The sequence below is a fragment of the Panthera onca genome, chromosome A3 (assembly GCF_046562875.1).
Source record: "Panthera onca isolate mPanOnc1 chromosome A3, mPanOnc1 haplotype 2, whole genome shotgun sequence".
In the NCBI taxonomy this organism is placed as follows: Eukaryota; Metazoa; Chordata; class Mammalia; order Carnivora; family Felidae; genus Panthera; species Panthera onca.
In genome coordinates this window covers 59,605,710-59,627,780 of record NC_138341.1, presented here as the reverse complement: position 1 = coordinate 59,627,780, position 22,071 = coordinate 59,605,710, and the positions used below count along the sequence as shown (strand labels likewise).

General features: G+C 34.6%; 1 protein-coding gene across 12 annotated transcripts in view; it reads left to right on the top strand.

Annotated features, from left to right (window-relative positions):
• Window positions 1–22,071, top strand: part of EHBP1 (EH domain binding protein 1) — a 365,951-nt gene that overhangs the window by 171,425 nt on the left and 172,455 nt on the right. For 9 of the 12 annotated variants that reach the window (XM_078444539.2, XM_078444536.2, XM_078444535.2 and 6 more), the window contains 4 exons: window positions 7,061–7,165; window positions 7,801–7,923; window positions 11,930–12,170; window positions 20,092–20,281. In XM_078444539.2, coding sequence (XP_078300665.1) covers window positions 7,061–7,165; window positions 7,801–7,923; window positions 11,930–12,170; window positions 20,092–20,281 — 659 coding nt within the window. The remainder of the gene's footprint in view (window positions 1–7,060; window positions 7,166–7,800; window positions 7,924–11,929; window positions 12,171–20,091; window positions 20,282–22,071) is intronic. The other 3 variants (XM_078444543.2, XM_078444540.2, XM_078444542.2) reach the window with 1 other exon arrangement.

Sequence of the window (22,071 nt, the reverse complement as noted above, 5' to 3'; positions counted from 1 at the left end):
CAAATCATAGGTTTGCTGTGGAGTGTATAAAGTGATAGGATAAAAATAGTCACCTATTTTGGAGGTCTGTGTAAAGGATAGGGATTTCTGGAATACTGCATCTATTATTTTGGTATTAATAAGGTTGGAAAACAGGGTAGAATCAGAGAGTTGGAGCATTTATGATCCCTTGAGCTAAAAAATTGAGCGGCGCCTGGATGGCTCAGTTGGTTAAGCGTCCGACTTCGGCTCAGGTCATTATCTCATGGTCCGTGAGTTCAAGCCCCGCGTCAGGCTCTGTGCTGACAGCTCAGAGCCTGGAGCCTGCTTCAGATTCTGTGTCTCCCTCTCTCTCTGCCCCTCCCCTGTTCATACTCTGTCTCTCTCTGTCTCAAAAATAAATAAACATTAAAAAAATTAAAAAATTGATAAGGCATCACAGCTACTTCCTTTTTAAAGGAATTTGATAGACGGAAGACAGTAAGAATAGCTTTTCCTAGTATTTAGAAGTCACATATGTCAACTCAGAGACTAGAAGTAGCAGAAGGCACAGATTCCAAATTTAACCTACTTTCTGTGTCACTCTTAAACCCTAATCCTGCTTTGTTTGTACTAATGACAACTGATCAGAATTCTCTAGGCCCCCCTGCCTCCCTAGGAAACTCCAGGAGAGTTCTGGTGACAGGGCAAGATTGGAAGTGAGAGCTCCAAAGAACAAGTTAGCTCTCCAGTATTTAGGGGAGGAACCAGGGGACAATGAATATTCTAAGTACCAGTATGCATTCTTTGAGGATTTGTCCTAGGAATGCACAGTTGATTTAACCATAACAGAATAAAGGAGAAAAACCATATAATCATCTCAATAGGTATATAAAGGAGTATTTGACAAAATTCCATACTGAGTTTCTCAGCAAGGTTTCAATGTAAGGGAATTTCTTCATTTTGATAAAGAACATCTGTGAAAAGCTACAGCTAAAATCATATGTAATGGTGAAATACTGAATACTTTCCTCCTAAGACTGGGTACAAGGCAAATATGTTTGTTTTCACCACTTCTGTTTAACATGATACTGGAGATCCTAACAAGGTCACAGAATGCAAAATTAATATAGAAAAATCTATATTTTTAGGAGTGCCTAGGTGGCTCAGTCAGTTGAATGTCTGACTTTGGCTCAGATCATGATTTCACAATTCTGGGTTCGAGCCTCGCATCGGGCTCTGTGCTGACATCTTGAAGCCTGGAGCCTGCTTCAGATCTGTGTCTCCCTCTCTCTCTGCCCTTCCCCTGCTCATGCTCGTCTCTCTCTTTCTTAAGAATAAATAAACATTTAAAAAAAATTTTTAAAAGAAAAATCTATATTTTTATAAATGAACAGCAAACATTTGGGAAATAAAATTAACAAAATAATTCCATTTACAATCAAGGTTAAAAATAGTATAAATACTTAGAAATAAATTTAACAAAAGATGTAGAAAAACCTCTACACAGAAAACTATGATACAATATTGAAAATAATTACAGAAGACCTTAATAAATGGAGAGATAGTCTATGTTCATAGATTAGAAGACTCAATATTGTCAGGATTTCCATCCTCCCCAAATCAGTCTATATACATTGAATTTAGTGCTAATTGTAATCCTAGCAAGTTTTGTGGGGTTCTGTTTTTGTTTTTGAGAGAGTGAGAAAGAGAGCAAATGCACACATGAGCAGGGGAGGAGCAGAGAGAGAGGGAAAGAGAGACTCTTAAGCAGCCTCCATGCCCAATGCAGAGTCCAATGTGGGGCTCAACCTCATTACTGTGAGATTATGACCTAAGCCAAAATCAAGAGTCAGATGCTTAACAGACAGAGCCACCCAGATGCCCCTATCCTAGCAGGTTAAAAAAAAAAAAAAAAATGGAAAGCTGATTCTAAAATATCTTTGGAAATGCAAAGGACCTGAATAATAATACAGTCTTGAAAAAGGACAGCATTGTAATATTATTACTAGGTGATAAGATTTACTCTAAAGGTATAAATCAGTATAGTGTGATATTGGCATAGGACAGACAACTTGTTCAATGGAACAAAACAGAAAGTTCTGAAATACTTAACCAAAGTTAGGTTGAAATACCAAACTTAACTTGGCCAATTAATTTTCAACAAAGGGACAGCATAATTCAGTGAGGAAGGGAAAATCTTTTCAACAAATTATTCTGAAACACCTCGTTGTCCATATGGAAAAAGTGAGCCTCAATTCTTACCTCTCAGGATACACAAACATTAATTCAAGGTTGATCATAGACCTAAATGTAAAAGCTAAAACAATAAAGCTTCTGGGGAGGGAAAAGAAAAACAATGTATTTGTGACCTGAGGGCAGGCAGAGGGTTCATACATAAGACACAGAAGAGAAAACATGAAAGAAATTTTGATAAATTAGACTTCATCAAAATTAAAAACTTAGGCTCGTCAAAATTGATTGTTGAGAAAATGTGTAAGTCATAGACTAGAAGAAAATACCCACAAAGCAGATATCTGATACTGTCTTGTATCCAGAATGGATTTTTTTTAATGTCTGACCATACTAAAAACATAACCCTGTTTAAAAAAATTTTTTTCAAGATTTTATTTTAAGTAATCTCTACACCCAAGGCGGGGCTCAAACTTACAATCCTGAGATCAAGAGGGCTCAACTGACTGAGCCAGCCAGATATCCCCAACCCTATTTTTTTTCAAACGGGCAAGAATTTGAATATGTGGTCCCTCAAAAAAGATGCATCACTGGCCAGTGTTATGCTTTGGAGAGAAGAATGAGGATGCTGCAAGATTTGCAGATGTGTTCTAGCTCTAGGCAGTTTTATTTTTTTCTTCTTTTAACTCAACTACGGACTTTCTCAAAAGGAAAACACCACCTACTCTTAATGCCACCACCCCACCCCATCCCTTTTTTTCTTTCAATGTGATAATCTCTGGTGGTCAATTTCTATCCACTTTTGCCTTCCTAACAGTAGAATCTCAAATTACTTGACCCTTTGCTTCGATTGCCTGTCCCTAATTTAGTTTTCCACCTTATTCTCATCAATATGAAGCAAGTCCATATTGACACACTGTTGCTATGATGCTATGACCAAAATACTGTACACTTTGAGTTTAACACTCAGTTTGAGTAGCACTGGGATAGAAATGTGTGGCTATTACATAGCATTCTTTATAGCATTTTTCAAATGTGAAAGTATTTGGTGAAACAAAGCTTAATGCTTTGCCAGGAAGTGGTTTGGTCAAGGTAGTAAACTATTGACAAAGCTTTCCACTTAAAAAAATTTTGGGAGTGGGGAGCCTGGGTGGCTCAGTCAGTTGAGCATCCGACTTTGGCTTAGGTCATGATCTCGCGGTCTGTGAGTTCGAGCCCCGCGTTGGGCTCTGTGCTGACAGCTCAGAGCCTGGAGCCTGCTTCGGATTCTGTGTCATGCTCATGTTTTGTCCCTCTCTATGTCCAAAATAAATAAACATTAAAAAAATTTTTTTAAAAATTGGGGGAGGGGCGCTTTGGTGGCTCAGTTGGTTAAGCGTCCAACTTCTGCTCAGGTCATGATCTCACGGTTCGTGAGTTGGAGCCCTGCATCGAGCTCTGTGCTAACAGCGTGGAGCCTGGAGCCCGCTTTGAGTTCTTTCTCTCCCTCTCTCCCTCTACCCCTCCCCCACTCATGTTCTGTCTCTGTCTGTGTCTCTCTCTCAAAAATGAATAAACATTTAAAAAAAATTCTGAGAATAAATTTTTATTGTAAATCTTTTACATTTTTAACTTTGTTTCTGATTATATATTATAAAGCACATTGATATAGGAAATTTAAAAGAAACAGAACAGTGCTTTTTTAAAGGGAGAAATCCTTAACAAAATTATGTATGTTAGGCTCCGGACCAACATCTTCAATGCCAGTTGATTTGTTTCCATAGGAAGTTTCACACACACCTATAGTTTGGTATGTTCCCAACTGAATAGCCCCCATCACAGTGGTGGAACACTATTCACATAGTCACCCAAGTCAGATAGCTGGAACTTGCCTTAGGTTCCTTTCCCTATCCCTCATGTCAAATTAACTACCAAATCTTTATTCTTAATTTATTCTCTAATGAGCAGATATTTATTGATTGCCTCCCTTCATGGAGTGGTGATGCTGAACCACTCATCTTCTTGCTTCTTGTCCTGTTTTTTTCCAAATGCTGCCACCATGTTGCTACTGGAATGATGTACTGAAATACTGAAATGATGTACTGAAATATACATTTTGATCTTTCAGTGGATCCCCATAGTTCTCAGAGTAAAGTTCACATTCTTTGATCACAATAATCTTTACAATAGGATGTCTGTCAACATCATCTCATTCCATTTTCCACCCTGGCATCTTAAACCCCAGACAACTTGCATTTCCTCAAATGTGTCTTGTTTTCATTTGTCTCCCTTTTGCCCTTGTAGAATGCTCTCATTTTTTTCTTTTATTTTAATAATAATGTCTGTTTGTCTTGTATTAGCTCAAATTTAAATGAAGGCCTTCCTGACCGCAGAGCTACATGCCTCTCTTCCGGTTTCACAGGCTTAAAATGAATATCTCAATCATAATATTTATCATACATTGTATATTGCTTTACTTACCTGCCTATCCCATAAAAATATAAAGCCGTGAGGGCAGGTACTACCAAAGACACATATTGGTACTTGATAAATGCTTATTAAATAAGTTAGATGGTATTTCTTTGGAACTTGCCTCTCTTTATGATTTGAATTAACATTTATTTACATACCAAATAGAGGGAGTATTGGTATAGCTAATTAGAATTACCTTTTCACTTGGTTAATATGAATGAAAGTTCTTAAGCGAAAGTTCTAGGAGTAATGTAAAGATTTATTTAAGATATGGATAAATAGGAAAACTAGGATAAGGACGACTGTCATCAGTGAACAGAATGGAAAGATGAAATTATTTGGGGTTAATGAGGAAATGGTCGTCACTGATTTTATTTGTCACTAAAAGCATGGTGAAGGGGAGGAAACATTCTAAACGTCTAGAAATACCACAATGTAAATAATTTAATCATGTGATGGAGTCATCTTGATAATGTTTAAAGAAATTCCCATGTTGTATCTAAATCTCTATAGAGCAATATTAATGTTTTGAAGGTAAGGACCAAGTCTCATATTTCTCCGGTATTCCTCTATGATACTTATTTTATAAGATGTTTAACAAATGATTGATTTCCACCTCATTGATTATAATAAAATAATTAAAATGTGTTAGCTATATAAGAAAACTACAAATCTTTAAGCATTACTTAAAATAATTTTCATGTAGTGGGGCACCTGGGTGGCTTAGTCAGTTTAGTGTCTGACTTCAGCTCAGGTCATGATCTCATGGTTCATGAGTTTGAGCCCCACGCCAGGCTCTCTGCTGTCAGTGGAGAGCCCACTTCACATCCTCTGTCTCCCTCTCTCTCTGCTTCCCATCTGCTTGCACTCTCTCTCTCTAAAATAAGTAAACATTAAAAAAAAATTTTTTTAAACTAGTAATTCCACATCTAGGAATACAATTGCACAACATAATTAAAATTAACTTTTTAAATTTTTTTAAAAATGTTTTTATTTATTTTTGAGAGAGAGAGAGAGAGACAGAGTACTTCCGAGGGAGGGGCAGAGAGAGAGGGAGACACAGAATCTGAAGTGGGGCTCGAACCCACGAATTGTGAGATCATGACCTGAGCCGAAGTCGGACGCTTAACCGACTGAGCCACTCAAGCACCCCTTGTTTAAATATCAAGTAATTTTATTCATGCAAAATGTATTTCTCATTAAGACAAAAAAATTGAATAAGTTTATCAAATTTTTATGTATATTTAGCTCAAAGATCTATAATCTTTCTGATCACCTCATATTCTAGTAGTCATTTACTAAGTCTGTTTCAGTATTAATTTGTATTTTTATAGGATGTAAATTCCAAGAGGACAATACCATGTATTTTTTTTCATCCTTGTGTCCTAAGGATAGTACTTGGCACAGAGTAATAAATATTAATTCAACAACAAACGAATGGACGAAGGCAACCTTTTTAAACTGTGTATTCTGATTTAGTTCAAATAAAATTTAGAGTGTGTACTTAGATTTACAGTGCTAAAGAATACCATTTTTAAATGCTGAATTTATAACTATTTTCTATTTCTAATCATTTTTTTTTTCTTTACCACTGAATAATCTGGATCTGTTTTGTTTGTCCTAATACCTAAGGTATTCCCAGGTTGTAACTTTGGAAACAGCAAGAGTTAAATAGAATACCCTATTGGCTCTTATTCTTTTTTCAAGTTAATTTTCACCCAGTGAGTGATAATTGCACATATTCAGAGTTGTCCAAAATATATATGAATCATGTTAAAAGATTCTATTTATGTACCAAATGAATTCTATCTTATTTTAGTATTTTTTTATCTAACCTTGTCTTTTGTTCTGTTTCTTATTGGCTAAATTATAAGATTTCCTAAAGCCAACACTTGGGAGTTCCTTTAAAAGAACAGTTAGAAAAACAAGAGTAGAAAACAGTAGCTATTTCTACTTTTCTTATTTTGTGCTGATTTTTAAAATTGTGGAACATGAACAAGTGCTTATTATGTTCATGATTCATGTAGATACACTTCTTAAAACCTTTAGTACATTTAGAATATTACGAAAAATAGTACATATTATCTGTAGTATCAGAGGACATTTTTTATTGTTTCTAACATATGCGTTTAAAGTACTGTTTTACAAATACAAAATGTGGTTGCTAAAAGCCAGTGTCAACCTCTTGGGTTATTATCTTTGTTTTGTGTTTATTAACATGGGTGTTATATTAATGATATAAATTTAACAAAATGTTTTCTATTTTAAAATATGAGTAGAGCATTAACTTTCAGTTAAATACATCTGTTATAGTCCATCACAATAACATCCTCTAAATGTACTCTCGTGATTAACCAAACATCCCCTCTCTTTGTCTTTTTGAGTAACAGCATGCTTCTATGGCTCTTTAATTAAATGACCTTACCTTACATTTGTCTCGACTGGCTTCTGTTTACAGAAATTGTAAACCAATTGAATGCTCTGAGCAGCTTAGATGAAGATCAAGATGACTGCATAAAGCAAGCAAATATGCCTTCAGCTAAATCAGCCAGTTCCTCTGAAGGTCTAAGAGCTTTCTTCCTTTCTTTCTGCTTCTGATTGCCTGTATTTACTGTGACCTGCTACCTCTTGACTTCTGTCTGTACTTATTAGCTGTCAGTTTTGTCTTTGTGCTTTTCCTTGAATGTTTTCTTGGTAATTTGTAGCGTACCAACAGGCAACAGAATAACTTACCATCTTTAGCAAAGCCTTATATCAGTATCATCATATTATGTGACCATATATCTTCACTTAGCTTATATATCATAAGTATACTGTTTTAAAATATTTGCTTACATTAAACCCATTTAAATGATTCATATTTAGGAGTGAAGGATATGTTTCTAAGAATCTATTTCAGTACTTTTTTGTTGGATCAAATTAGAGTCCAATGAAAGTTTCTCTCGTTCATTATCCGACATAGTTTTCTTTTTTTTCTGACATAATTTTCAAATTAATATGCATATATTTGTTTTGCTTTATTTGAATATGTTGGTATGCTACAAAATACTTGAATGGCATTCTGCCATAGGTAAAATGCTACATCTTATTATTTGCAGGTATTATTAATGTGAATTATAATTTGAAATATTTTTGAATGATTGATAAAATTGTACTTAGCTATAATCATAGTGAACTAATACATATGTTTATTTTCAGAGCTTATCAACAAACTTAACTTTTTGGATGAAGCAGAAAAGGACTTGGCCACTGTGAATTTAAATCCATTTGGTGATCCTGACGTAGCAGAATTAAACCCATTTGGAGATCCTGACTCAGAAGGTAGCAGATTTTTTTCTGTACTTTTTAAAGTCTTTATAAAGTGAAGTTATTTTGAATAGTAACGTGGGAAGAGTTTCTTTTTTTCAAAGACTCAAAGTAATTTTGTTTATGATGATATTATTGTGTTCAATGCCACTTGCAGTTGATCAACAAATCTGAGTAGCTTCCATTGAATTATTTTTAAAGAAAAAAAGATACCTTCACATAAACATTTACATGGGGCTTTTTTTTTTTTTTTAATTCCAGTATAATTAACATGCAGTGTTAGGTTAGTTTCAGGTGTTCCATAACAGTGATCCAACAATTCTATGCATTACTCTGTGCTCATCATGATAAGCGTAATCCGAATCTCCCTTCACCTATTTCACCCTTCCTCTCCATCCGCCTTCTACATGAGGCTTATTTTTAAATTCTCTATTACTTTGGTCAAGTTAGATAGTAAAGCTCTAATGTTAGAGATAACAGTATTTTACCTACCTGGCATATAGTAAAGTCTCATCAGAGTAGCCTACCAAAGTAAGGGCAAGTTGTGAGACATGCTGACCCTGGGGTTGCGGGGATGGCTTCTCTGTCAGCTCCTCTGACCTCACCCTCAGAGAGTCCAGTGAACCCCTCCACCCCACACTCCATGTCTCAGGCTGAGAATTATCGTCAGTAGTGAGAGTAGGTTGTGTATGTAAATGGCATGGAGCAAAAAGAAGCCTGCAAACCACCGCTATCATGTATACAACATACTTGCAAGGAATAAATCCAGGGAGTTTTTTTTTCCTAAGTCATTTTTCTTATCAAGTAGTTTTGAACTCTTAAAGCCTAGATAAGAGCTGTGGAAGGAGTGAGACCTCTGTTTAATTAAACTGTTTTTCCAAAGTAAATGCAAGAATGATTAACCAGTGTGTACATCTTTTAGACTGCTCTTATGAAATCCTCATGAGCTTTGAAGAATTTTGTTACTACCTCTCATGGTGAAAATGCAGTTTTAACTTCAGGATTCACTCTTGTTGGAGCAATCTCATTTTATAATCCGTTTCGTCTTCTCTTCTGTACTTTCTCCCTTCTTAGCAGATTCTAAACTTGTAAATTTAAAATAATGAGATTTTGTTTGTAAGCTATATATATTAAGGATATATTTTAAATCTCAATGGCTATCATAAATCTTAGAAGTAATCTACTTCGGCTGCCTCTTTTCATAGATTAGGAAACTGAGGCCCAGAGGAATTCACTGATTTGAATAAGAACTTTAGGTAAATGGAAGTGGAGGTGGAGCTAAGATTCCTAATCAAGTGTCTTCTTTTGACCACACAGCTTCTCCTCAGTTGTGTGCTACATATATCTGAGTTTTAAAATATTACCACAGCATTTTGAGACATCAGTATTTGAACTTTCCACCTCAAAATCAAATAAAAACAATTTAAAAAAAATACATGTAGGTCTGATTTCTGAGGTATTGAAAGGAGTAGCAGATAACACATAATTTTTGTTTGGGAGCGGTTAGCCAACCTGACTCAGAATCTTTAATCATGCCTATAGAGCTAAAAAAAAAAAAAAAGAAAAGAAAAAAAGAAAATGTGACAACCAGTATTTTCTTTAAATATACATCTCTCAGAGACTTTGGACTAAGTATTTTCTAATAGAAGAATACTTGTTTTTCTAGAAGTAATTTTTAAATTTTTATTGATCAAAAATTCGCATCCTCAGGTAACAAAAGCCTTTGAGGAAAAAATAATGTGTTGCTGTTGTTCAGATGGTTCTTTTATTTGCCTTTACAGCTTCAATTCTCGTCTTAGATTCATGACATTCTGTGCTTCAGTGACCCTTTTAGAAAGTTATTAAATGTATTTGTTAGCTTTTATATAAAATAATCTTATTTTAAACCCTCCTTTGTTGCCATTTCTGCCATCTTCAAATCGTCCTCTGTGGTTTAAATACTTTCTTGTTTTTGGTTTTGTAAATGATGAATTTGCTTGGATCAGTTTTTGCAGTCCTCTTCCTGAAAGTAAAAATAAAAATCTTATTTCCATTGACCAGTTTTGCCTGTTTCTCCAGCATTTGAGACTTGATATTTGTTAATAAAAAATTGAATAGGCAAAATCTTCCAGTCTCTCTGCCCCTACAGAGAAAAGAAAATGCCTCATTTACATTATTTTATAAAGATTCTAATGCAGTGTTAAGTTTGAGTATTATCCTGGTGTTACAAAAGTTACCGTTGCTGAGTCTTCTCTAGCGTAGTCTAGATTTAAATTTAAATTTAAAATTTAAATTTTATTTAAATTCATTTCAGTATTTATTATGATTTTATGAAATCTCTTTCACACTTTGTAATTGCTTCTTCATGGTGTATAGAATTTCAATTCAGAATTTTTTTTCCCAATATAAAGACAAAATAAGTTTTCTGGGCTAATGTCTAAAGTATATAAGTAAAAGGAGTTTAACGTTAAAATGTAAAAGTCATAAATATGTCAGTCATGAAATTTTTATAATAATTGGATTAAATTGTTTGAAGTGTCACATGAAATTCACAGTTATTTTTCTTGAGAATTTCAGTAACCAGTTTTCTGCCTTCTAGAGTATTTTGTCAGGGTTGCACAACATAATTAAAACCAACTTTAAAAAAATTTTTTTTTTTTAACGTTTATTTATTTTTGAGACAGAGAGAGACAGAGCATGAACGGGGGAGAGTCACAGAGAGAGGGAGACACAGGATCTGAAACAGGCTCCAGGCTCTGAGCTGTCAGCACACAGCCCGACGCGGGGCTCGCACCCACGGACCATGAGATCATGACCTGAGCCGAAGTCAGATGCTTAACCGACCGAGCCACCCAGGCGCCCCAAAAACGAACTTTTAAACTACGTTATGATTGATGGCTCTCTGGAACTTTTCTCCATTTTGGGAAAACATTTATTTTTGTGAGCAGAATCCATGACCAAATTTTGGACAGTTTTATTACAAGTTCTATTTTGTTTTAAAATATTAAGACATAGAAAAGAAGAAAAAGGGTTATACTAAGCACGTCATAAGTATCATTGAAGGACATGAGTGCTTTTTGTGAGTCAGAATTCTGTGAGTCAGAATTTTATTTTTAAGGGTACCTTGGTTTTCAAAATGAAATTTAAAATAATAAAATTTAGGGGCACCTGGGTGGCTCAGTTGGTTGAGCGTCCAACTCTTAATTTCAGCTCAGGTCATGATCTCATGGTTCATCAGAGCCCCGTGTGGGGCTCTGTGCTGACAGCACAGAGCCTGCTTGGGATTCTCTCTCTGCCCCTACTGCACTTGTGTTCACACGCAAGAAGAATTTAGAAGAATTTGGTGTAACATGACTATCAGTTTATCAGTATAATTTCAATGTAGTGCTTTCAACCTCCGAATTCTATGTTAGTCCTTTACATTATTAAACAGAGTATCGATTGGATCCAAGTCATATTGAAAAAAATCAAATATCTCATTAAAAGCTCTAAAAATTTAAGGTTGTGTAGCATACAAAAACGTACTCTTAGAAGGCTTTCAAGAAACAAATTCAGTGATGTGTGGGTATATTTTTGATATAGTCCAGAATGAATTTTCACTTCCCTAAGTGGTCTCTGCTTGTGTAACTACCAAAGACAATTTCACATTTTAACTCACTTAATGTTCTTAAAAACAGAAATTTATTTTATATCAGTTTAGGATGGCAAGCTAGTATAGTCAAGTAAAATAAACAGTAAATAGAATATTATACCTCTAAGAAGGTTAAAATTTCAAAAATTGCCATACTGTAATACTAATAATATTAGAGACTCAAAGGGCATTCCAAAGATGCCATATTAGGGAGCAGCATTCCTGGAGAAGTAGACAAAGATCTTAGGTAACCCATCTTCTGAACTTAGCCCCTGTAAAACATATTATTGTTTTGACCTTTTCAGCCTCATAAGAGATTAATTCAAGATTATTTTTGAAAACACCAAAAATATAAGAAAATATCAGGTAATATTAATTTGATTTAATTCATCTTTTGCTATTGTTTTATAGAACCAGTCACTGAAACAGCATCACCTAAAAAAACAGAAGAATCTTTTTATAATAATAGCTATAATCCCTTTAAAGAGGTACAGACTCCTCAGTATTTGAACCCATTTGATGAGCCAGAAACTTTTGTAGCTATAAAGGATTCTCCTCCCCAGTCTACAAAAAGAAAAAATGTAAGACCTGTGGACATGAGCAAGTACCTCTATGCTGATAGTTCTAAAACAGAAGAAGAAGAGTTGGATGAGTAAGTACATTTTATTCTGCTATCATCATAGGTCAGTCTCTATATTAACTAAAGAGATGCTTCTATAATAAACCTTTACATGGGTAAAAAAAGTTTTTTCCTCGTGTTAATATACAGTTTACGGTTAGTATCTATCTCATGTCCACCTGAATTTTTATGATCTTGACCTTTATTCTCCCACCCTCTTCCATGTGAATGTGTGTGCACAGTAAACTAACAATGGAGAGAAATATGTTCTTGGAATCTCTGGTTAGAATTTTAATTGTCTTTCCACAGGAACCCCATTACAAATGTCACTTAGGTGTTTTTAATCAATTACTGTAGGCATTATAGTTCAATTAGGTTCTCTTGTGGGAACCAAATAATCATTTATGATAATTATTTGGTGAGGACAATTGTTCAGATTCCAAACAACAAGATCATAATTATAAAGTACGAATTATCTTTGAGTTAATCTTATCCAAATATGAATGTTATTGATTATAAGCTCATTATAAATAGAATGTTTAGGGCTGCCATTTTACTCAAATCTAGGGTGAGAATGGGGGAAGGGTATGTGCACATTGTATTCTGGAGGTATATAGTTCACAACCTGTGTGGCTGCAGATTGTGGCCCTGAGTATGTTAAAAAGCAACAGTAAAACTTCTACTTCCAGCCATGATGGATTAACACAGACTGGATATAGCTTCTTGTCTTAAACAACTAAAAAACTGAATAAAATATATGAAACAATGGTTTTCAGACATTGGATACAAATAACACAGAACAGTGTGATTTCTAAGAGAACAGAAACAAAGAAGATGAGCCCTATACTTGTCTTAGTTTTATTTACGGGAGAGAATTTCCAGCTCTAGTTTAGGGAGAGAGAACCCAAAAGTCCTAGTAATCTCCATGAGTTGAGGAGACAGTTTGGACTTTGGGCGTACTGAGGAGAATAGAATTGTGGACAGAGTTATCAGAGAAGAGAGAGCTACTCATACAAAGAGTTCCAGAGATCTGTAGAAGATTCCCCCTGAGTCTTTAGCTGAGCACCGATGAGAGCATACATAGAGGAAACATGACAGAAGCATCCCTGGGGTTCACCCAGGACCAAGAATAGTTTGTTTCCAAGCAGTTCCTAACACGTGGGACATCAGGTTGAGTCCTCAGAAAGGTGTTTTACTAATGTGGTGAGATTAGCCTAGACAAAAGACTGTTCTGGGCTTGCCTAACAAAGCTTAAAAGCAAGGCTCAAAACAATCAAAATGATTCCAAGTAACTTAATTGCATGCCACACAAATATACCAAAGATACCAAAGGGAATACCAAAAAATCCAGCACCCAAAATATAAAATTCACTATGTCTGACAACCAGTGAAAAATCTATCAGGCATGTACAGAAGCAGGAAAATCTGACCCATAATGAGGAGGAAACTCAAGTCATTAGATATGGATGTAGCAATGGCACAGATGATGAAATTAATAGAATAGTAATTATATGTTTACTTGTAGTGAGGCTGTATGTATCTTTGTTTTCCTTAGAAATATGTGAATTTTAGTGTATTAAGATTATTTAGATCTTGGGAAAAATAGTTATTTCTTTAAAAATACAGGTAAGTATGAAAATCTTTCAGAACAATGGGGATATAATAGATTGAGAGGGAAATAATAAAAAGGCTCCTTCAATGAATGAAAGTTGGGAGCAGTTGCTTTGTGTGAAGGAAGAAATGTCATTTTTTCCTGTGCATTGTTCAGCTCCTGTTTTGAGCAGTATTTTACTTCTAGGTTCTGCCAACTGTACAAGGGACATTGGTAATTCAGAGCATTAAAAGAATAGAGCAACAGAGTCATCAAAAAAGTCCAGAAACCACATCAAATGAGCAGTGATTAAGGTCATACAGACTATTTGACTTAGAAGAAAGATTATTTAAGAGAATTATAATAACCAAATTCAAATATTTGAGGGGCGCCTGGGTGGCGCAGTCGGTTAAGCGTCCGACTTCAGCCAGGTCACGATCTCACGGTCCGTGAGTTCGAGCCCCGCGTCAGGCTCTGGGCTGATGGCTCAGAGCCTGGAGCCTGTTTCCGATTCTGTGTCTCCCTCTCTCTCTGTCCCTCCCCCGTTCATGCTCTGTCTCTCTCTGTCCCACAAATAAATAAACGTTGAAAAAAAAAAAAAAAAAATTTAAAAAAAAAAAAAAAAATATTTGAAAGACTTGTTTGAAAGAATGAGGTAGTTGACCTGTTTTCTATTGCTCTAGAACTGTACTTCTCAACTTTTTCCCATTTTACATCACATGGCCTATGACTCTCACATGTGCTACATGCTTCCATGGTCCTGGTTAGATTTTGATAAAACCTAAAATGTTCCAGTTTGCCTTAAATACATAGAAATATATCATAGTAATCATCTGATTCCAAACCGAGGTTTAGCTCTCAATACTAATTAATAACTGTACAAGGGTTGGAAAAATTGGCTCAACTGTAGCTAAAGTTAGTGTATTTGCTTTCTTTGAAATAGCTAATGTGTGATGAAAATAAAATTTCTCATGGGTGGTGTAGGTGCTGAGTAATAGCCACACACCTACAGTATTTGAATGTAAATATAAACTTTAAGTACAAGCATTCAGTCATTCCAAGAGGCATGAGTATTACACAACACACACACACACACACACACACACACACACACACACACACACACCCTGCTCTTTCCTATTAACAAGTTAAAGAGACATTTAATGTTTGTTTAAACATTTAAAATGCCTTAATGAAAACTAAAATCAGAATCGTTGGGTGTTTCCTTTTGACCATTTTTTTTTTCCACATGAAAGTCACAGTCTTTACAAGTTTCCCATGAATAAAGAACATTCTAAATTGCTCAATCATCTGAGATTACCAGAGGGTGCCTATAAACACTTCAGCTTTTTTTTTTTTTAATAGGAATATATACACAGATTCTAAAGATTGCTCATCAGCTAATGTGAGAGTCCAGGAAGAACTCTGTTCTTTTTTCTTATCTTTTTTCTCTAAAAGTTTGTAAGTCTAACCACATTAGAAATCTTCCAAAATTTGTTCTTACTTCAGTAATAAACTTATGACCTTTCATCAAGTGAAAAGCCTGTATTACTCATCTTCCATTATCAAACTCTTCCTGCATCCTCTGACATAAACCTATCACAAATAGTGCTGAGTTCTTTGATGTGTAAAACAACCTTCAGAACCTCAGCATATCCATCAGCACCAAGAGCAAGTAAACACCCTTCAGTGCTAGTAGCACATGTCCTTTCCACTTAGCAATCACATGGGCTTCTCAGTTTTCTCTTGTTTGGAAGTCAGTTCAGCCATTCTAGTTAATGTAGCAAAATTGAAAACCAACAATCAAACAATATTTTTTTCCAAAACATTTATGAAATGTTTTGGGGTCTAGCATAAAATCATTTCTGGTATGGTTGTATGTCTGGTTCTGAAGGAAAGTTGTCATTAAATTTTATTCAGAGATAAATGTGGATTGTTTTTCCAAAGAAACATAAATTTTCAAAGTGAAAGGAAGACTATATATTTCACTGTACTCTTGTTTCATATTTTATTCTTTATTAGTATGTTTGTTAATCATGTTTCTAATCAATTTATAGTTTTTCTTTCTGTAATTCTTTTTAACTAAGTTATTGCTTGAGTATATAATACAAGCATAAAAATAATTTTTCTTTATCCAAAGTGATGTAGAAAGCACTGAAATAGGAATTATGCTAATTCCTTAAATAGTATTTCTTTACAAAAAATATTAAATATTTTTAAAAATGCATTGATCAATAATTCTATATAACTCTTGTTTTTATAGAGAAGGAGGCAGTGTTGACAATCATATGCATAATAGATGTTATTCCTAATCACTTTTTTAAATAGTACTTTTTAATTGAGATATACTTCACATAACATAAAATTCCTTATTTAAAGTGTACACTTCAGTGGTTCTTAACTAATTCACTGTGCTGTGCAGCCATAACCACAATCTAATTCTACAACATTTCATCACCCCCAAAAGAAATACTTTACCTATTAATAGTTAGTTTCAATTCCTCCCTTCCCCCGCCTCCTGAAAACCATTAATCTACTTTTTGTCTATATGGATTTGACTGTTCTGGACACTTCATATAAATATAATCGTATCCTGTTCTTAAAGAGTAGGAAATTCAGTTTTACTTAGAAATGTCTGATCCATAGGAAGGATCATTCGGAACCCTTAGAAGTAGAAGCTTCTTGTCTTACTTTGATTTATACCTAATGGTTACTAAATTAGGTACCCATTAGGTGCCTAGCACAAGGTTTTCTCACAGGCAAATAATAGATGTGCAGAGATACTTATTCCCTTAGTCTGTCTTGCAGTGAGGTGTGGTCCAGGGCAGCTGGAGACCCTGGTACTTCTGTTTTCCAGCAGCTTCCTATATTTTTACCCTAGAATGACATACAAATTTCATTTTTACTGCATGTGCCATGTAAAACAGAGTGAGAAACGTAGCTCTAATTGTTTCAAGAAAATTTCCATTTGATTAGTTTCTAGTTAATGATGAATCTTACCATCCAGCTTTGGAAATCAGATGAGTATGAGCTTTTTTCTACTTGCATTTACCTTCTTTTGACAAAGGATACTAATATTCAACTGGGAGGGAGACCTAAGTGGTTTGAAACAGGCAGAGACAGGAAGAAAAAGGACAATATCTAGTTATATTTGTATACATACTAGATAAGTTTTATAAAAGTTTCATGAGTACTGTAAATTAAGTTATATAAAGTGTACTGAGGAGCTACCTGTTTTAAGGGATTCTGTCATTTTTTTCTTTTAAGCACAAATTATTTTTTAATAAAAATATCCTCTAACACATGTTTTTCTTGAAAGTAACCATATTTACATAACAAATTAATAATAATGATCATTGTAGTAGCTGCCATATTTCAAAGTACTATGCAAGCTTAGTATAGAGAAACCTAACCAAGAAAAAATTTTTAAATATCATCCAAGTAATTCATATAACTGAATTAATTCAGTTTGATTGACATGGGTCTGTTCAGTCCTGAACACTTAACATTAATTGGCAGGTAGTAAGTTTGGGTAGAAAAAGTTTTTTCCCTTTTTTAAGTTTTGGGGTTAAAAAAATTATGTTTTCAACTTATTTCTTTATATTTGTCTCCCTTCAAACTACTTTTAAAGTTTGAAAACAGCTGTATGAATCTCTCAAAATTATCAGGAGAAATAAGATTGTTGTAAGTGTGAAACACTTAAAATAGTACCTAGCACAGCATAAACACTTTATTAATCTTAGTTAATAATGTTATTGATAAGCCCTCCATTCTAGGCTGGATATGATACCTTTTATACCTCTTTTCAGAGAGAATGTTCAGCTTTTTCTGAACACCTAGTTATTTTAACATTGTTCCTTGCTTTGATTTCCCCCAAGTTCTTCTGCAGGTTGTAAGCATGGGATGTAAATACATCAAGTATATCTTGGTCACTAGGCAAGAATATTTTGTTTTGAAAAGCAAATTTTCAATTATATATATATCTATTTCCTGTTCTTTTTCTCTTGAATGCACAGACATAAGAAGAGGAGAGAACACAAGAAATAGGTTTCTATATAAGTGCCAACCCCCCCCAGTTAAAAGTAACTACCCTGACCAGAGTTGAGAGACATTCTGTGGCTGTACCCTAGCTCAATAGAAAGGAATCTCATGACACTAATTGTTGCCATGAGTACAGAGTAAGAATGACATCACAAGTATGATATGTTTCCCATCTCTGATCCATATATACTTGGTACCCAGTCTCATGTGATTTGACTATCTATATATAAATTCTTAAGCAGAGGTGTACATAATTGGTAATTGGTTCTGAGTGAGTCTTGTACTGTTGTAGTTAAAAGAGCTTGCATAATTGAAACAGAGGACTGTTACCAGTACAGGCCTTATATATGACTAGGTTGAATGATCTTGGTATAATCACTAAATTTGGGTCAGCTGAACCTTAGCCTTATAGACTCAGAAATTTTATTCTTTACACACAGAGTTCCAGAGAACCAGCTGGTGTGGGGGGCGGGGGGCGGGGGGGTGGAGAATGCAACAAACTAATAAATAAGAACCAGGATAACCATTTATTATTGTGTAATAGGAAGAATAATCATCATCTATGCCAGATACTTGTGTTTATGGGTAACTAATGAGAAAAAAAACTCATCTACTCGTAGAGGGAGTTAACCAGGAAGATTTTTTGCTTGGGCCTAGATTAGGTAGAGGAAAAAAGCCTTCCCCAAGAAGTTATAAGCACACAGGCCCACCCTCATATGGATTTGACATTCTATTGGCAGGATGGTCTGGGATCCTCCAAGCCAAGAAAAGAACACACAAAATGACCCCTGAAGCACTTGGCAAATGCAAACATAAAACGCTCTGAAGAGAGGCATTTCCAGCTCAAAATGTGCACAGTTTCCTCAGATTAAGCCCTGAACTTGAAATCTAGAATTACAAAACATACAAGGAAAGAATTTACTAAGAGAAAGCATCAGGAGACAAAAGAAACACTAGGATTATACACGCAAAAACTTCAAATAATAGATTTATCAGGTAGAGACTTTAAAGTAAATGTTTAAATGATTAATGACTCAAATCTCTATACCTGAGGTATTTTTTACATGGTTGTATGAAGAAAAATGCTTATCAAAATTTGAAATTTATGGATAATTCATGGAAAATTCTCCATAAACTAGATATCTGGTTTAATGTCTAACATTAAATTAGACACAAATGAAGAGAGAAAAAGCTAATTAGATCATAGATGGGAGGAAATTATTCAGATTATAGCACAGAAGGAACAAAAATTTGTAAAAATGTGAAGGAGAGAGATTAATTCAACATACATCTAATAACATTTTCTAAAGAAGAGAATAGAGAGGCTATCAAAGAGATAATGGCTAATAATTTTTTAGAACTAATGAAACATAGGGGCGCCTGGGTAGCTCAGTCAGTTGAGCATCCAACTCTTTGTTTCCACTCAATTCATGATCTCACAGTTCATGAGATCAAGCCCTGCGTGGGGCTCCCTGCTGATAGCATGGAGCCTACTTGGGATTCTCTCTCCCCCTCTCACTGCCCCTCTCCCACTCATGCATGCACTGTCTCTCTTTCTCTCTCAAAATAGATAAACTTAAAAAAAAAAAAACAAACTAATGAAACATAAATCTTCACACTCAGGAAATATAAGGAACCTGAAACAGGATAAATGAAAAGAAATCCACACCTTGACATATCATAGTAAAATTGCTTGAAACCCGAGGAGAAGATCTTAATGGCAACCAAAGATAAAAGATGACTTAAAAAAGAGCAATAATAGGCTGACAGTGGGCTAATATCATCCAAGTGCTGATATGAATTAACTGACTAGAATTTTCTACCCAGCGAAATTATCATTTAAGTGTGGCATAAAAACATTTTCAGTGCCTGGGAGAATTTACTATTAAAAGAACCTCGCTGAATGGACTTATAAAAGATGTTCCCTAATGAGAAGGAATGAAATGCAAGGAAAAAAAATGATATGGGGAGCATAAAAAAGCAAATCAATATTTCCACATCTTATTTCCTTTTTGTTTATGAAGAGTATATAGGATTTACTATTACTATAAGCATTTTTCTAAGGATTTATATACAATTGAGCTAAGTGTGACCTTGTATGAAAAAAATTTTTAAATACTTTTTAAAAGGAAAAAATTTTATTAATGATTAAAAAAATAACAGCTTAATAGTGATTATTTCCAAATTGTAGGTTCTCACTAGTTTGAGTGTCTCCTTGTCATTTTCAGTATTTTTTAGTTTTATAAATTAACATTTTATTAATTTAGTTAGGAATAAAATATTTTTAGATTAACATTTAACAATAATTCTTCTTTCATTTAGATCTAATCCTTTTTATGAACCTAAACCAGCTCTTCCTCCAAATAATTTGGTAAATCGAATTCAAGAACTGGAAACCGAAAGGAGAGTGAAAAGAAAAGCCCCAGCCCCACCAGCCCTCTCACCAAAGATAGGAGGAGTAAATGAAAACACAGTTATTTCTGCAGGAAGAGATCTCTCCACTTCTCCTAAGGTAGGAGTTTATTCTTAGTAAAACATATATTATGTTTAATCTTTTCCCCCCATGCAGTTTAATTCAAATTAAGAAAAGTCATTGTTTGCTATTTTTGATGATATTTTAAAAGTACAAACCAAGTAAATCTGTTATACTGTAACACTGTGTATATGTTTGGGAGCCTGTAAGTTTACAGAACAGTATAATTGGATAGTTTGGATTAAGATTTTTTTAAATGCTGTTTTGAAATCAGAGGAAGAAAGACATTCTAATTATAGGAATGGTGCTTTAAAGAAAGAATACTCTAAAGCAGCTAAGTGTGAGGAATAGTTTGTATTGATACAGAAGAGGGAGTAGAAATCATCCTTTGAAAAATATACTGGAAAGATTAAGGCCCAGTGCACAGAAATGCCTTTTTTTTTTTAAGTTTATTTATTTTGAGAGAGAGAGACAGAGACAGGGAGGGAGGTAGGGAGAGAGAAAGTGTGCACGAAAGTAGGGGAGGGACAGAGAGAGAAGGAGAGAGAATCCCAAGCCAAATCTTCACATTGACAGTGTAGAACCTGATGTGGGTCTCCAACTCACGAAGCATAAGATCATGACCTGAGCTGAAATCAAGAGTCAGATGCTTAACCGACTGAGCCACCCAGGCTCCTGAGACATGCTTTATTGAAGAATTTCAATATTGCCATTTTGATTTATGTCAAGTTAAAATTTTGGCCTTATTGTCACTATCTTTAGAAGTTTTAATGCATAATTATTACATGGAAATATAAAAACACTTTTTTGGAACAAGTCTAGAGCTTTTAAATGATTTGAATTCAAATAGTGTGATATCTTGTATGTCTAAGGTAGAAATGTTGGATTTAGCAAGTTTTTTTAGGTAAGTAATTTTTGCCCATCAACTCATGGGTAATTTGTTATTGTTATCATATATATAATTTAATTCTCACAGGTAGGTAAGGGAAAAATAAGATGAACTTCAACTTAGTGGGGTAAAGTAAAGGTCACAGGTCCCCCAGCCAGTAGAAACAGGATTGGAACTGTCACTTTCATTAGTTGTGTGATATCTGGGCCAGACTCCACCTCAGGTGCCTACTGCTGTTTTTCTCAAGCACACTAAAGTTCAGTAGTTTCTCTTGGATATTTCAGTTCATTTTTTGTTTTTGTGTTAAATGGTAGAGTCCTGAAATAGTTTGCCCGTATTTTCATTGTTTTAGTGAGACAGTAAGTTCACTGAGGTTTTCACTCTGGTATCCTAAAAGTCTATCTCCAGGTGTTTATTTTTATATCAGGTATTTTTTAGCCCTGTAACTTTAGAGGGAGAAACTCAGACTAGATTTCCATCTTCTAATTGGCTATGGAAGGTGGGAGTGGTGGCGCAACACTATCAACAAAAGCAGCAAATGGTAGAAATTAAAGCAAAGGAGATGGCCAATTTCAGTGCCCATGATACAAAAAAAAAAAAAAAAAAAAAAGACAGTAATTGGGGCACTAGTAAGAATCTAAGAATCAAGAAGCTTTATAGGTCCTTTAACCATTCTAACTGTCAAGAATACCTAAACCTATCCCTTGTCTCCCCAAATCTCTACTCCCTGCCCCATTCTCTTCTATAGTTTGTCAGGAGTTTGAAGCTAATTAAAATATTCTAATCTCTTTGTAGGAGAATGAAAAGGAACTTAACAGTGCCTCTTGGATGCATTTATCCATAAAACAACTTGAAAAATATGTATCATTATCTCCTTTGTATATATAAGAAACTGGACTTTAGTTAAGTAACTTGCCCAAAATGATAAAACTAGTAGTGA